The 14,196-nt window shown below is 41.2% G+C and overlaps 1 protein-coding gene across 1 annotated transcript in view; it reads left to right on the forward strand.

Annotated features, from left to right (window-relative positions):
* Tnpo3 (transportin 3) overlaps positions 1 to 13,966 on the forward strand; it is an 83,185-nt gene extending 69,219 nt beyond the window's left edge. The window contains exons 21-23 of the mRNA XM_008846370.3: positions 1,037 to 1,149; positions 11,870 to 11,961; positions 13,634 to 13,966. Coding sequence (XP_008844592.1) covers positions 1,037 to 1,149; positions 11,870 to 11,930 — 174 coding nt within the window. The 3' untranslated portion in view covers positions 11,931 to 11,961; positions 13,634 to 13,966. The remainder of the gene's footprint in view (positions 1 to 1,036; positions 1,150 to 11,869; positions 11,962 to 13,633) is intronic.
* Positions 13,967 to 14,196: the final 230 nt, after the last annotated feature.

Here is a 14,196-nt window from a genome sequence, read left to right on the forward strand (position 1 = left end):
GAAATAACACTATATAATGGCATGTATGGTTCCCATTGTTATTTGTTTGAGACACATTCTATTTCAATGTTCTATTTCAATTGCTTCTATTCTATTTCAATTGCTGTGTTTTCATAAAGAAAGTACCATGTGTGTCTATATGTGTGTCCTTGACTTGTTGATGGTTTGTTTTTCTTTTTTTGGGGGGTGGTCTTTTTGAGACAGGGTCTCCCTATAGCCTCAGCTGTCCTGGAACTCACTATGTAGACCAGGCTGTCCTTGAACTCACAGAGATCCGCCTGCCTCTGCCTCCTGAGTGCTGGGATTAAAGGCATGCGCCACCACGCTTGGCTCTATTTTTATTTTTATTGAGACATATTTCACTATATAGCCCAGGCTAGGCTGGAATTCTCAGCCCTCCTGCATCCACCTCCCAAACACTAGATTTATAAGCATGCATCTCTATGCTTAGCTATGCCATGCTGTTTAAACCACACATTGTGGGAAGGTCATCAACATTTCCAGTTAAAAGTTGTTTGTAATGCCCACAGAATTCTTTCAGGTCTTCATCAACTGATTTTGATCAAGTTTTGAGCTTCCTCATGTCTTAAAATTAGACTGCAGGAACATGCTAGTAGTGGCCAGGTTACTGCTGGTCCCCAGGAGCTTCCTTCTCTGCCTTGCTTAGTCTCCGTTCTGCCCTTGGTCTTTCTGGTATTTAAACATTTACTTTGAATTGCTTTTGATCTTTAAGCACAAGAATTTTCTGGCACCCATTAAAAAATATTATGTAAGTTTCATAACAGAACAAGAGTCTCATCCAGAAGAGGCTTCATGTGCAAAGTGTGGCAGTTTCTGCCCTGCTGAAAGGGAGTGAGGCCTACATGTGCAGAGATCATCAACCTAGAATGTTTTTAAAGACCTAAAGATAGTATTTTGCAATCCATCTTTTTTCCGACTTTAAAGGAGCACCTGTGGGGTTTCGTTAATGCTTGTAGGGTCCCCAGTGAGTAAACATTGCCTTGTTTTAAAACTCTTATCCAACTTCTTTATACAGACGTTTTGCCGATGGTTAGAGAATTCCTTGAAAGGTTTGCCGAAGGAGACAACCGTGGGAGCTGTCACAGTGACACATAAACAACTCACAGATTTCCACAAGCAAGTCACTAGGTGAGTCCTGGAGGCTTGACAAGGAGCGTAGCGGCTGGGGTGTGGAGAAAAACCATGTTTAGTTTTGATTTACACAAATCGGCATAGAAATCCAGCAGCTGGCAACATCACCATGCTGTGTATGTGTACCTCACTTATGTGGCACAAACTAACTGCCGTTTTGTCTTTGCTATTCAAGTCCTTAGTTCTCATCCAGTTTCAGGGGTGAAGAACACAGGTGCATGAATAAGCAAGGCATTTTGTCTATAAAATGTTCAGAATGGTATAGATTGCCATTAATCAGTTTTTATCAAAACTGAAAATAAAGTGCCATGTTAGTTTTTTCAAACTGTGAACATATATTTTTAATAGTTACATAATATTCCAAATTGCTGCTTATAGCCATAAACGGGTACTACATTTTTTTTATTGCCTATATTAGGAAATGGGTTATTTTCGGTTTTTTCAATAATATAAAAAAAGGATAGTCTTTAACTATAATCCTCCAGTAAGTCAAAAATGACGCTGTAGCAAGGTTGGCAATGTGAGGAAAAAAAAAAAAAACTGGAAATGCATTAATTGTCCATCATTACAAAATGGTTGCCTGGCGTGGTGGCATGTGTTATTAATCCCAGCACTTGAGAGGCAGAGGCAGGAGGATCTCTGTGAAATTGAGACCAGCCTGTTCTACATAGTGAGTTCCAGGCCAGCTGGGGCTACAGGGAGACCCTGTCTCAAAAAGACCAAAGAAAAATTTTTATTTTATTGGGGCTAGAGGGATGGCTCAGCAGTTAAGAGCACTGGTAGCTCCTGAAGAGGACCTGGGTTCGATTCCCATACTCACATGGTGGCTAACCACTGTCCATAACTCCAGTTCCAGGGTATCTAATGCCCTCTTCTGTCCTCCGTGGGCATTGCATGACATGGGTGCACTTACTACATACAGGCAATACACGCATACACATAAAATAAAAATAATAAATAAAAATTTTTTAAATAAATTTAAGGTATATGAGTGTTATACCTGCATGTGTTTAAGTGCACCCGTGTTGTGTAGTACCCTTGGAGGACAGAGGAGGGCATTAGATACCCTGGAACTGGAGTTATGGACAGTTGTTAGCCACCATGTGAGTTATGGGAATCGAACCCAGGTCCTCTTCAGGAGCTGCCAGTGCTCTTAACTGCTGAGCCATCTCTCCAGCCCCACCAGCTTGAACTTTTAAAACATCATAAAACTTAGCATCTTAATCATTTTTAAATATGCGGTTGTATTAGTCAAACTTTTTGTCACTGTAACAAAATACCTGACTTAAACTTAAAAGATGAAGGATTTCTTTTGACTTAGAATGTCAGAGGTTTTATTTCATCATTAGCTGACTCTTTTGCTCTATTTAATTTTATGCCTTGGTGAGAACGTTCTCATTGTGGTGTAAGGGCATAGAAGAACAAAGTTGGCTACCTCATGGTAGCCAGGAAGCAGACAGGAGGGAGCCAGGGCAAGAGGACAGTATACTTCAAAGGGGTTAGAGTGATGGCTCAGCAGTTAAGAATAGTTGCTGCTCTTCCAGAAGACCCAAGTTTGGATCCCAGTACCGACGTCCAGGGAATCTGACTCCCTCTTCTGGATTCCTCAGACACCTGCACACATGTATGTCTGTCTGTCTGTCTGTCTGTCTGTCTGTCTCTCTCTCTCTCTCTCTCTTGCTCTCTCTCGCTCTCTCTCTCTCTCTCGCTCTTTCTCTCTCTCTCTTTAAAAAAGATATACTTCAAAGATACGACCAAAGTGCCCTACTTCCTCAGCCAGGCTTTACCTCTTATTAGGTCATTCAACTACAAACTACTCATCAATGGATTAACTCATTGATGAAATTAGCACCTGCATGGTTAAATTACCTCAGTAGTACCAGCAACTGAAGACCATGCCTACAACATACATGCTTTTGTGGGGAAGGGAGGGGATATTTCATATCTAAACCATCATAATGGCTCAGTCATACCAAATATATTTATGATGTATAACCTATCTCCAGAACTTTTTCTTACAAAATTAACTATGCCCATTAGCAACAGTTCCCTGTTATCTACTCCCCACAACCCTAGCAGTTACCTACTTAATGTTTCTAGATTGCCCAGCATTCCTCGTATGTTTTATTGCACTTAATATTTTGTCCTTAGGGTTCATCAGTGTTGTAGTATGTGCCCTAATTTTCCTTCCTTTTTAAGGCTAAGTAATTTGTATGTTGTACTAGTCTCCTCATTGCTATGACAAATGTAACACCTGACAAAGCGACTTAAGGAAAGAAGCGTTTGTTTTGGCTCTGGTTCCCAGTTTGAGGGTGCAGTCCATCATGGCAGGGAAGGTGTGGCATCAGGAGTTGAAGAGATTGGTCACATTTCATGTGCAGCCAAGAAGTAAAGGAGTAAATGCTGGTACTATGCTGATTTTCTCTTTTCTATTTAGTCTGAGACCCCAGCCCAGATGATGGTGCTGCCCATATGTAGGGTAGATCTTCCCACTTTAGTTAACTCCCTCACACACATGCCCAGAAGTTTGTCTCTTAGGTGATTCTAGAGCCTGTGAAGTTAACAATCGATATTAATTGTTACATATGTTATATACCACGTTTTATTTATTCTTCTATTAGCACATATTTAAAGTTGCTTCCCCCTCTTGTCTATTGTGACTAGCTGGTATAAACATTACTATAAATGTGAATGCTATTATTATAAACAACTGCTTAAAAAAAAACATGGGTATGGGCAAGCCAGATGGCTCAGTAGTAAAGACACTTGCCTCCAAGCCTGACAACCCTGGGATTCACATGGTGGAAGGAGCGAACCAGCACTGGCAAGTTTTCCTCTGACCAGACTCCACAGGAGCACTGGTATGTGCATACGCACCAATAAATAAATAAAATAAATGTATTTTTTTTGTTTGTTTGAGACAAGTTTTTCCTGTATCTGTAGCTGGCCTGAAACTCAATTTGAAGACCAGACCAGACTGGCCTCGAACTCACAGAGAACAGCCTGCCTCTGCCTCCCAAGTACTGGGATTAAAGATGTGTCCCACCATGCTTGGCTATAAATAGGATTTTTGGGAGTTTTTTTGTTTTGTGTTTTTAAAGACAGAGTCTTAGCTGCAGCTAGCTCATTGCTAGCTCCAGTTAGTCTGGAACTCACTATATAGACCAGCCTGGCCTTGATCTCCCAAGTGTTGGGATTAAAGGCGTGAGCCACCAGGCCCAGTGTTATAAGTATTTTTAAAGATTAAAAAATAAGGTTCTGGAGAGATGGCTCAGTGGTTGATAGTGCTTGTTGCTCTTGTAATTTTGTTTCCAGCACCTAGGTCAGGCGTTTCATGCACATATAACTCCAACTCCAAGGGATCTGATGCTCTCTTCTGGCCTCTAGGCAGTCACACACATGTAGCACTCGCTCATGCACATATACATTAGTAAAAATATTTTTAAAATTTAGAAACATAGATGTACAAATACCTCTTTGAGACCCTGCTTTCATTCCTTTTCCTTTTTGTTTTATACCCAGAAGTGGAATTGCTAGATTATATGGAAACCCTATTTTTAATTTTTTTATTTATTTATTTATTTTTAGTCTTTTTGAGACAGGGTCTCCCTGTAGCCCCAGTTGACCTGGAGCTTGCTATGTGAACCAGGCTGGCCTCAAACTCACAGAGATCCACCTGCTTCTGCCTCCCAAGTGCTGGGATTAAAGGTGGGCACCACCACACCTGGCAGAAACCCCATTTTTAAAGGTATTTTTGTGCTGGCTTTTTGTTTTTGAGGAGCCACTTCACTGTTGTCCATAGTAGCTACACCATTTATATTTCCACCAGTAGTGTATAATATTTCAGTTTCTCCACATCCTGTCAACTTTTTCCATGATGGGGATGCTAGGGGACTTTGGGGACTTGTTAATGGTAGCTACCTTAGCAATTCAAACCTAATATGTATGAGATAATTCATTTGCTTATTGACTATTCTAGTTTTTTCTTTTTCTTTTTTCTTTTTAGACAGCATCTCCCTAGTCCCAGTCTGCCTGACACTATGTGAAACAGGCTGTCCTCAATCTCAGAGATCTGCCTGCCTCTGCTGAGGGCTGAGATTAAAGGCATGTGCCACCACACACAGCATCTTACTATCTTTAAGAAAATGTCTATACAAGTTCTCAACCTTTTTGGTGCTGGCTTTAAAAAAAATTTTTTTTTTTTTAAATTTTATGTTGTGTGCCTGTATTGCCTGCATGTATGTAAGTGCACCTGTGTCATACAGTGCCCGTAGAGGGGAGAAGAGGGCGTCAGGTCCCTTGGAACTGGAGTTATGGACAGTTGTTAGCTGCCATGTGGGTGCTAGGATTCAAACCCAAGTCTTCTCCAAGAACAGCCAGTGTTCTTAACCACTCTCCAGCCCCTGTTGTTGGCTTTTTTGAGGCAAGGTCTCATTATCTAGTACAGGCTGGCTGGAACTCACTGTATAGTCCACTCTGGTCATGAATTTATGATAATCTGCCTGCCTTAGCCTGCTGGAATTACTGGTGTGAGTACCAAGCTTTGCCTCTGTTCTTTTTTTTTTTTGAGAAAGGGTCCCCTTGTAGCCCTAGCTGTCATGGAACGCACTATGTAGACCAGGCTGGCCTTGAACTCACAGAGATCTACCTGCCTCTGCCTCACAAGTGCTGGGATTAAAGGCATGTGCCACCACGCCTGGCCCCTTTTTTTTTATTATTTAAGATTTATTTTTATTTTATGTGCATGAATGTTTTGACTGCATGTATGTATGTGTACCACATGGATACCTGGTGTCTGCAGAGGCCAGAAGAAGGTATCAGATCCCCTGGAACTGGAGTTAACAATAGTATGAGCTGCCATTTGGGTGCCAGGAACCCAGTTCATCAGCAAGCGCAGTAAGTGCTCTTGATGACAGAGCCAGCTGTCTAACCCTGCCTCTGTCCTTTTTAAAATTGACTTGTGGGGCTGGAGAGATGGCTCAGTGGTTTAGAACACTCACTGTTCTTGCAGAAGACCTGGGTTCGAATCCCAGCACCCACATGGCAGGTAACAACAGTTCCAGGGGATCCAACAGTCTCTTCTGTCCTTCTTGGGCATTGCACGACACGGGTGCACTTACCTACACACAGGCAATACATGCATACACATAAAATAAAAATAATAAGGGGCTGGAGAAATGGCTCAGCGGTTAAGAGCACTGGCTGCTCTTGTAGAGGACCCAGGTTCGATTCCCAGCACCTACATGGTGGCTACAAATCGTCCTTAATTCCAGTTCCAGGGGAATCCAAACCCCTCTTCTGACCTCCCAAGGCATTGCATGACATGGGTGTGCTCACATACATGCAGGTGATAGACTCATACACATAAAATAAAAATAAAATATTTAAAAAATAATAATAAGCCAGGCATGGTGGCACACGCCTTTAGTCCCAGCACTTGGGAGGCAGAGGCAGGCGGATCTCTGTGAGTTCAAAGCCAGCCTGGTCTACATAATGAGTTCCAGGACGGCTTGGGCTACAGGGAGACCCTGTCTCAAAAAGACAAAAACTAATAATAATAAATAAAATATTTAAAAATTGTCTTGTTTAGTTGTAGAAATTGCTTACAATATATGTATTAACTCCTTACCAGATAAAGATTTATAAATATTTTCTCTCATTCTGTGGGTTGTCTTTTTTTAGTTGGTCTTTTTTGAGACAAGGTCTCCCTATAGCTCCAGCTGGCCTGGAACTCACTATGTAGACCAAGCTAACCTCAGACTCACAGAGATCTGTCTGCCTGTTTCCTGAATGCTGGGATTAAAGGTATGGGCCACATCATGCCTGGCTTACAGTTTTAAATTTTGATGTAGCTCAATTTATGGGGTTTTTTGTTGTTGTTGTTGTTGTTTTTTCTTAAATATGTATGAGTAGTTTGCCTAAATGTATGTAAGTGCATCTATATTGTACTTTGCCCATGGAGGTCAGAAGAAGGCATTGGATACCCTGGAACTGGAGTTATAGATGTTGTTGCCTCTCCAGGCCTCAGTTTGTATACTTTTACTTTTGTTTCTTATGTTCTTGTCATAGCCAAGAACTGCCAGATCTCTCATCTGAAATTTTTCTCATGTTTTCTGTAGATTTATAAGACTGTTTTGGACACTTGGTGTACCTTGAGATTCCATGTGAATTTTAGAAATTTTTGCTTGTTTCTGCAGAAATGTTTAGGTTTTGATGGTTATTATACTAAATCAGTAGACTGCTTTGGGTGGTATGATGTCTTAACAATCTTAAGTCTTCTAAACTGGGTGTAGTGACTTATGCCTATAATCCCGGGCTGTGGAGGCAAAAAGATTAGATATTCGAGCTATTCTCAACTACATACCAAGTTCAAGGTCCACCAAGGCTACATGAGACCCTATCTCAAAAAAATAATAAATTGGAAGCGGAGGCAGGAGGATCACTACAAGTTCAAGACCAGTGTGGGCTATAGTGTGGTACTTTAACAAAACAACATCAAAAAAGGAATACTGGGCTAGAGAGATGGCTCAGCAATTAAGAGCACTAGCTGTTCTTGCCGAAGACTCAGGTTTGAATCCCAGCACCCACATGGCAGCTAACAACCATCTGTAACTCCAGTTCCAGGTGATCTGGTGCCCTCTCCTGTCTCCTTCAGGCACTGCACAACACGGGTGCGCTAATATACATACAGGCATAGCACTCAAACACATAAAAATAAATCAATTAAAAAGAATAATAAATTTAAAAAGGAGTGCTATTTTTGTAGCTCACTATTTGGCTTAAGTGATGTTTAATTTTGCATCAACTGACACATACATAGCTGGAAATCAATATGTTAACTGGCCTTTGTGATTCATTTCTCCAGACGTGGGGATTTTCCCTCTACTGGTTAGGCATCTATGGACTTGGATGACAAAATCATATGATTTCTTTTTATTGTGAATCTTTCCAGTAAAAGTAGTACTTGCCTCCAAACAGTCACAGGTGAAAGAAGTAAAATAGTTTGGTCTCTTGACCTGTTTTGTTTTATTTGGTCTTGCTTGTCACCAGAAACCATGACCATGTTGACTAATTTGGTTAGAACAAGTGGAACCCTAGGGGAAATCCTGAAAGGACTGTTGGTTTGAATCTTTCCAATTAATGCTGTTACTTTTAATTTCAGTTAATTGTTCTGTAAAGTAGAATTAGTACTAAGCCTCTCTCTCATGGTTATTAAGAGATGCCAATTAGAAACGTAAAGATTTAGTCAGGGTTGCTGGGTCTGGTGGCACATGCCTTTAATTCCAGCACTTGGGAGGCAGAGGCAGGTAGATGGATCTCTTTGAGTTCAAGACCACCCTGGTGTACATAGTGAGTGCTAGGCCATTTGGGGCCTCAGGGAGACCCTGTCTCAAAAAGACCAAAAAAGAGAGAGAGATTTAGCTGGGCATGGTGGCGTACACCTTTAGTCCCAGCTCTCAAGAGGTGGAGGCAGGTGGGTCTCTGTGAGTTCAAGGCCAGCCTGGTCTGCATAGTGAGTTCCAGGCCAGCTGGGGCTTCAGGGAGACCCTTTCTCAAAAAGAGCAAAAAGAAAAAAGAAACCTAAAGATTTTGCACATAATAAATGATCAGTGGATTTTAACTCCTTTCTCCTTGGAAAAGCTTCCAGAATGTCATTACATATTTGCAGAACTAGCTTAGGCATGTCTCTTGCCAGCTTTACAGCAGCCTCCTACACATTCTGGACTAAGTCCACAAGCCCATTCATATTCTCTTGATGGGGCTAATGTATGACAGACTAAGACGTCTAAAAATCAAGGTCATGGGTATCATTCTCTAATTCAAGGAAGGGCCAAGGAAAGAGGACCCAGGCAAAATATTGTGAGCAAACTTATCTGTGATCTTGGCTGTGTGATAGGAGAAACTATCACTGCCAAAACTGCCAAACTGACCTTGGTCTTGGCATTGCTAAACAAGTTTTGCAGCTCCTGCAGTAGGCTGTGACATAATGGTAGGAAATGAACAGAGTTAAGACTGCAGTATTGAGGAACTAGAAAAAGGGTTTGAGACTGCTCATCTTCACTTAGTAACTCTAGTATGTGTGCATGACTCAGTCTCCCTTTTGGTTTTAAGGTCCTCCAACTCCTGCCTCAACATGCTGCTTTATTTGCCATCTGAGAAGGGAGGGTGAACTGGTTCGGCTTTATTGTAGCAAGTCCCAGCCTGCTAATTAATTCCCCAGCTTTTTTGGTTGGTCAACTTGAAGAAAGCTAAGCTTTTTCATCCTAGAATATCAGATGAGTCCATCACTAGGTCAAATTGATCGAGACCAGGATTTTCCCATTTCTCCATCTTCGTGTGACTATATATCAGTTGTGTGAGCATTTTTAAAGCCAAAAGATGCTAAAGTGGAAAGCATTATCCCTGAAATTACAGGCCAGATGGGGGTATCTCCCTGGTCATACTATCATTACCTACCAGGACATCAGATCAGAAGGATCACCTTTGTCAGCACATGCTTAGAGGCCTGAGGCCTGAAAAATAGTGACCATGAACATATCAGAAGTATGGTAGAAGAATTAGAATTGTGGGACTTGAGTACAGAAAATAGAACCTATAAAAGTAATAGAAGTTGGAAAATAGTAAGAGATCAGAAACTAGTCAGTGTCATAAGGACTGGGGAAAGCAAGTAGCACCAGTATTCAAGGAGCTTTTTAAAACTTTGTTTTGATTTTCATTTTGGTTTTGGTTTTGTATTACCTTTTCAGTGATATTTTCTCTCTCTTTCTGTGGGGTTGCCCACCAAGGAGATTTAAGTTCAACATTTAGCTGAAGTTCTTGATACCAAAGCAGTCCTTGAGAGGATTGAGGACAGAAGTGGAGGTGTGTGGAGACATTGCCCCACCCAACCCCCCATTTTGCCATTTCACTACAGTTCAGGAGTATTTGACTTTAATTTCAATACTCTTTCTCATGTACCAAAAAAGAGGCCAAAGATTGAAGGATTTCCCATGTAGATTAAAGCAAGATCTCAGGTTGGAAAGGAATAAAATTTTAAACATGCAGGATATTAGGGTAATAAAAGACTATCAAGTCTCCAGCACTTTTCTGAGTGCCAATATCCTGTTGTCTTAGTCTCTTGTAATAATACACCACAAGAAGCCTCTATTGGATTACCTTCCCTCTGTTCTGATAAGGGATTGTGAATGATACAGGCTTGCACATGCTTTCTTAGCATCTGTTGTTGATTTGGAAATAGACTGTGAAATGTAATGCTCTTAGTAAAGCTTGTTAAATCTACAGAGGAGCGGGGGATATAGCTCATTGGTAGAGTGCTGGCATAGAATGCACAAGTTCCTGGGTTCAATCCCCAGTATGCCAGGTATGGGGAGGGTATGGTCAGTCTATTACATTTTTATGATAGAGACTAGAAGAAAATTTCAAGAATATTCTCTCGGGACTGGAGAGATGACTCAGCAGTTAAGAGCACTGGCTGCTCTTGCAGAAGACCTGGGTTTGGTTCCCAGCATCCATGTGGCAGCTAACAACCATCCATAACTCCAGTTCTAGGGGATCTAATACCCTCTTCTGACCTCTGCTGACATTGCATGATGTGGGTACACTTATGTACATGCAGGCATACACTAATACATATAAAATAGAAATAACTTTTTTAAAACAAAGAATATTATCTTAAATCAACTCCTCTAGTCTGAAACAAGGTTCTTTGTGATTATTTTGGACCTTCATAATGGGCAAGAAAATCTGTGTATAGACACTTGAAGAAATGAATCAAATTTTGCCTTTTCTGTTGGATGGCTCTTCTGATAAGAGCCCTCCTCTGGCATTTAACCATTACAAGATGGAAAATCATCTTTCTTGTAAGGTTGAGTTGTAGGCTATAGCCCCTGTTCCCTGAGTTTCTTGAGTCAAGAAGAGGTTACAGAAGAATGTGCCTGTTAGGAAGTGCTTCCTTTTCCAACGTACCTTCGCCTCAGGTTCAGTTAGAAAAGCAGGAAGACATACAAAAGAATGAAGTTTGACTCAACTGGTTTCTTGGTGAGTTTGAGACAGAGAAACTTTTGAAAAAATGGAGTCAGATGAAAATTTGGCTCTTATACCACTTGAGCATCTCAGTATTTACCTGAGGACCAAGTCCTGTTTCTTTCTTCTCCATCTCTACATATGTTAACCCTTTCCTTTCTCTTCCTCCTCCCACAGGAGGAAACGCTGAGCAGCCTGTTCAGCTAGAAAATCAATGACTGTTAGACTTAATTGCTGGACAAGGCCTTGTAAACAGATTCTGCTTTTGGAAGAGAACAGGAAAACCAGGAGACCTAAGTTCGCACAAATGCTCAGAGCCTTATGTGAACATGCTGGCCAGAGTTCTAGCTTCCTTGTATTTGTGTCAGGGGCTTTAACCAAGTACGTTCTAGAGGCCTGTGTTTATTGAGTATATTTTGCTCATTGCTCTGTTAGGTGAGATATTATGTTCATCTATATATACATGAACAAATTTAATCCTGAGTAACATGAGATAGATAATAGATTGGGAAACTGAAACAAAGATTGGTATCTTGCCCAAGACACAAGAGCCCAAATCAGCCCTAAGCAGTTTGTCTCCAAAGCCCACTCTTTGAGAACCTTCTCACTGTGCCTCAGTGTTGTCCTTGTTCCTTCACAGATTATATATCTTTCTCTCCAGTCAAGGATCGTATCACCCATTTTTCTCTTCTAGTGCTGAGGAATGTAAGCAAGTTTGCTGGGCCTTGCGAGACTTCACCAGGTTGTTTCGATAGCTCATACTCCTGTACTGTGCCTGTCACCCAGGTGAGTTATATATGCTTCTAGCTTTTTCTGGGCTGTTGGGGAGGCTTGAGGATGGGGATATGTTTAATGCCCATAGCTGGAGTCAAGGAAGGACTTACTTTTCAGCTGTTCTCTGTAGCTGGGATATTCAGGACCCTGATTGTCTTGGGCGAGGGCAGGCAAATAATTGTCATTATATCTGGATACCATTTTCAACTACATAAAGGGGTAAATGTTACAGCGTGCATCAAAAAAAATTTTTTTTTCTTCCCTTTTAGACAGTTTTAGGCTGAAGCACATGCGGTAACAACCAAATAATTACTTTTAGCCTAGGCTACTTTGGTGAAAACAATGTTGACCATAATTTATAGCACCAATCTTCTAAGGCAGATTTGGCATATTTAATGCTCAGAGAGCTTATTCTTACCACTTTTTTTTTTTTTTTTTTGGTTTTTTTGAGACAGGGTCTCCCTGAAGCCCCAGCTGGCCTGGAACTCACTATGTAGAACAGGCTGGCTTCAAACTCACAGAGATCCACCTGCCTCTACCTCCCAAGTGCTGGGATTAAAGACATGCGCCACCACATCCAGCCCATTCTTACCACTTTTATGGTTTGAATGCCAAAATGCCAGGAAAGTACAGGAAAGCAGTGTTCCTTTTCTGTTTCCTGATAGTTTTCTCCACATGCGTCCCTTCTGATTCTGAAACAGCAAGAAGTTCAGCTAGGAAAAGAAATGTCTGAGTAGTAGAATCTGGTTGCCGCTGTATTGACTGGGTAAAGAAAGACATCTCTAAGCCCACCCTTTGATATCTTAAGGAAAACTTATTGTCCCAAGAGACAGTATTTTCAATCTGTGGTACTCACTGGTCATTTCTATAGTAAGTGCACTAATAGGTCAGGCAGTGTTCAGCAGTATCTCATCACACCCAAAATTGTTTCTAAATGTTGGTTCTTTAATGAGTAATGACATCACTTGGGTTCATCAGGGTTTACATGTGGCTCAGAAAACTAGCATAGATACATATCAAAGGATTGCTTGTGGACAGCTCTAGATGTTCATAGCTAACATTCACCAACCCCTTACCATAGATGTTAAGTATTGCTGTTTGTGCATTTAATGTACTAAGAACTTCATGCAGTTCTTTGTTCCTGTTGTCATTTTACAAAGAAGAAAATCAGGCATGGTGGTGCACACCTTTAATCCTAGCACTCAGGAGGCAGAGGCAGAGGCAGGTGGATCTCTGTGAGTTGTAGGCCAGCCTGGTCTACATAGCAAGTTCCAGGCTAGCCAGGGCTACATAATGAGACCCTGGAGAGAGAGAGAGAGAGAGAAAGAAATGTATCTTGAAGGTCAAAGATGTTTAATATACTAAAGTGAAGCTTTTCTGGTTGTTTTGCCATGGGCACTCAACTCTGCTGACTTATTCCTGACCTCTTGATCTTCCTTAGCTTTTGCTGTCCCCTCAGCACTGGTGTTAGACTGCAAGTAGTGTTTTAGTGAAGCAGTTGTTGCTTTGAAATCCTAAGTTTTAAAAGGCCCAACTTTGGTTTTGCTTATTTTTTAATGGAGTCTCTGTGGAATCCACAGAGAAGGACCTGAGCAGCTAGAGAATCTGCTGCCTTGAGGCCAACTTGCTGCCCTGCTCACTGTCTTCTCAAGCATAGGTGTGACTGGCTCTTCTCTTTTGTCAGGAATGTCTTTTTAATTAGAAGACAGGAAGAAAACAAAACCCAGACCGTGTCCCACAATCAGAAACCTCCGTTGTGGCAGAGGGGACTTCACTGCCAACAGGGCATCCCAGCAGACAGGGAGAGACGCCAACCTTCCGCGGCATCCTGAGGAGTCCCTGTTTGGGGTGTGAAGGAAAATCAGCGTGTTTTTTAAAGATGGCTGCAGCCTGTCCGGCATGGTGGGAGGGGAGCTGGTTTCCTGGTGAACTTGTTTCTAAAAGGAAAAATAATTTAAGGAAATAAAAAAAGGAAAAAAAAAAAAAAAAAAAAAAAAAAAAAAAAAAAAAAAAGGAACGCTAAACTGCTAGCAGATGACACACAGAGGCACACACATGACAGATACCATCAACATGCAGTGCATATGCAGAAAAATAGCAGTGAGAATCTTCTGTGAAACAGACATATTACTTAAGGAAAATGTGGGGATTCAAATGATTAACATAGCTGTGCTTGGAACTAAAGAGTCAGGGTCATCTCTTAAAGTTTTATTTTTTTTTTTACCTCTTTTCTCCTATTTCTTTCTA

Source organism: Nannospalax galili, unplaced genomic scaffold (genome assembly GCF_000622305.1).
Source record: "Nannospalax galili isolate Female #2095 unplaced genomic scaffold, S.galili_v1.0 scaffold660, whole genome shotgun sequence".
In the NCBI taxonomy this organism is placed as follows: domain Eukaryota; kingdom Metazoa; phylum Chordata; class Mammalia; order Rodentia; family Spalacidae; genus Nannospalax; species Nannospalax galili.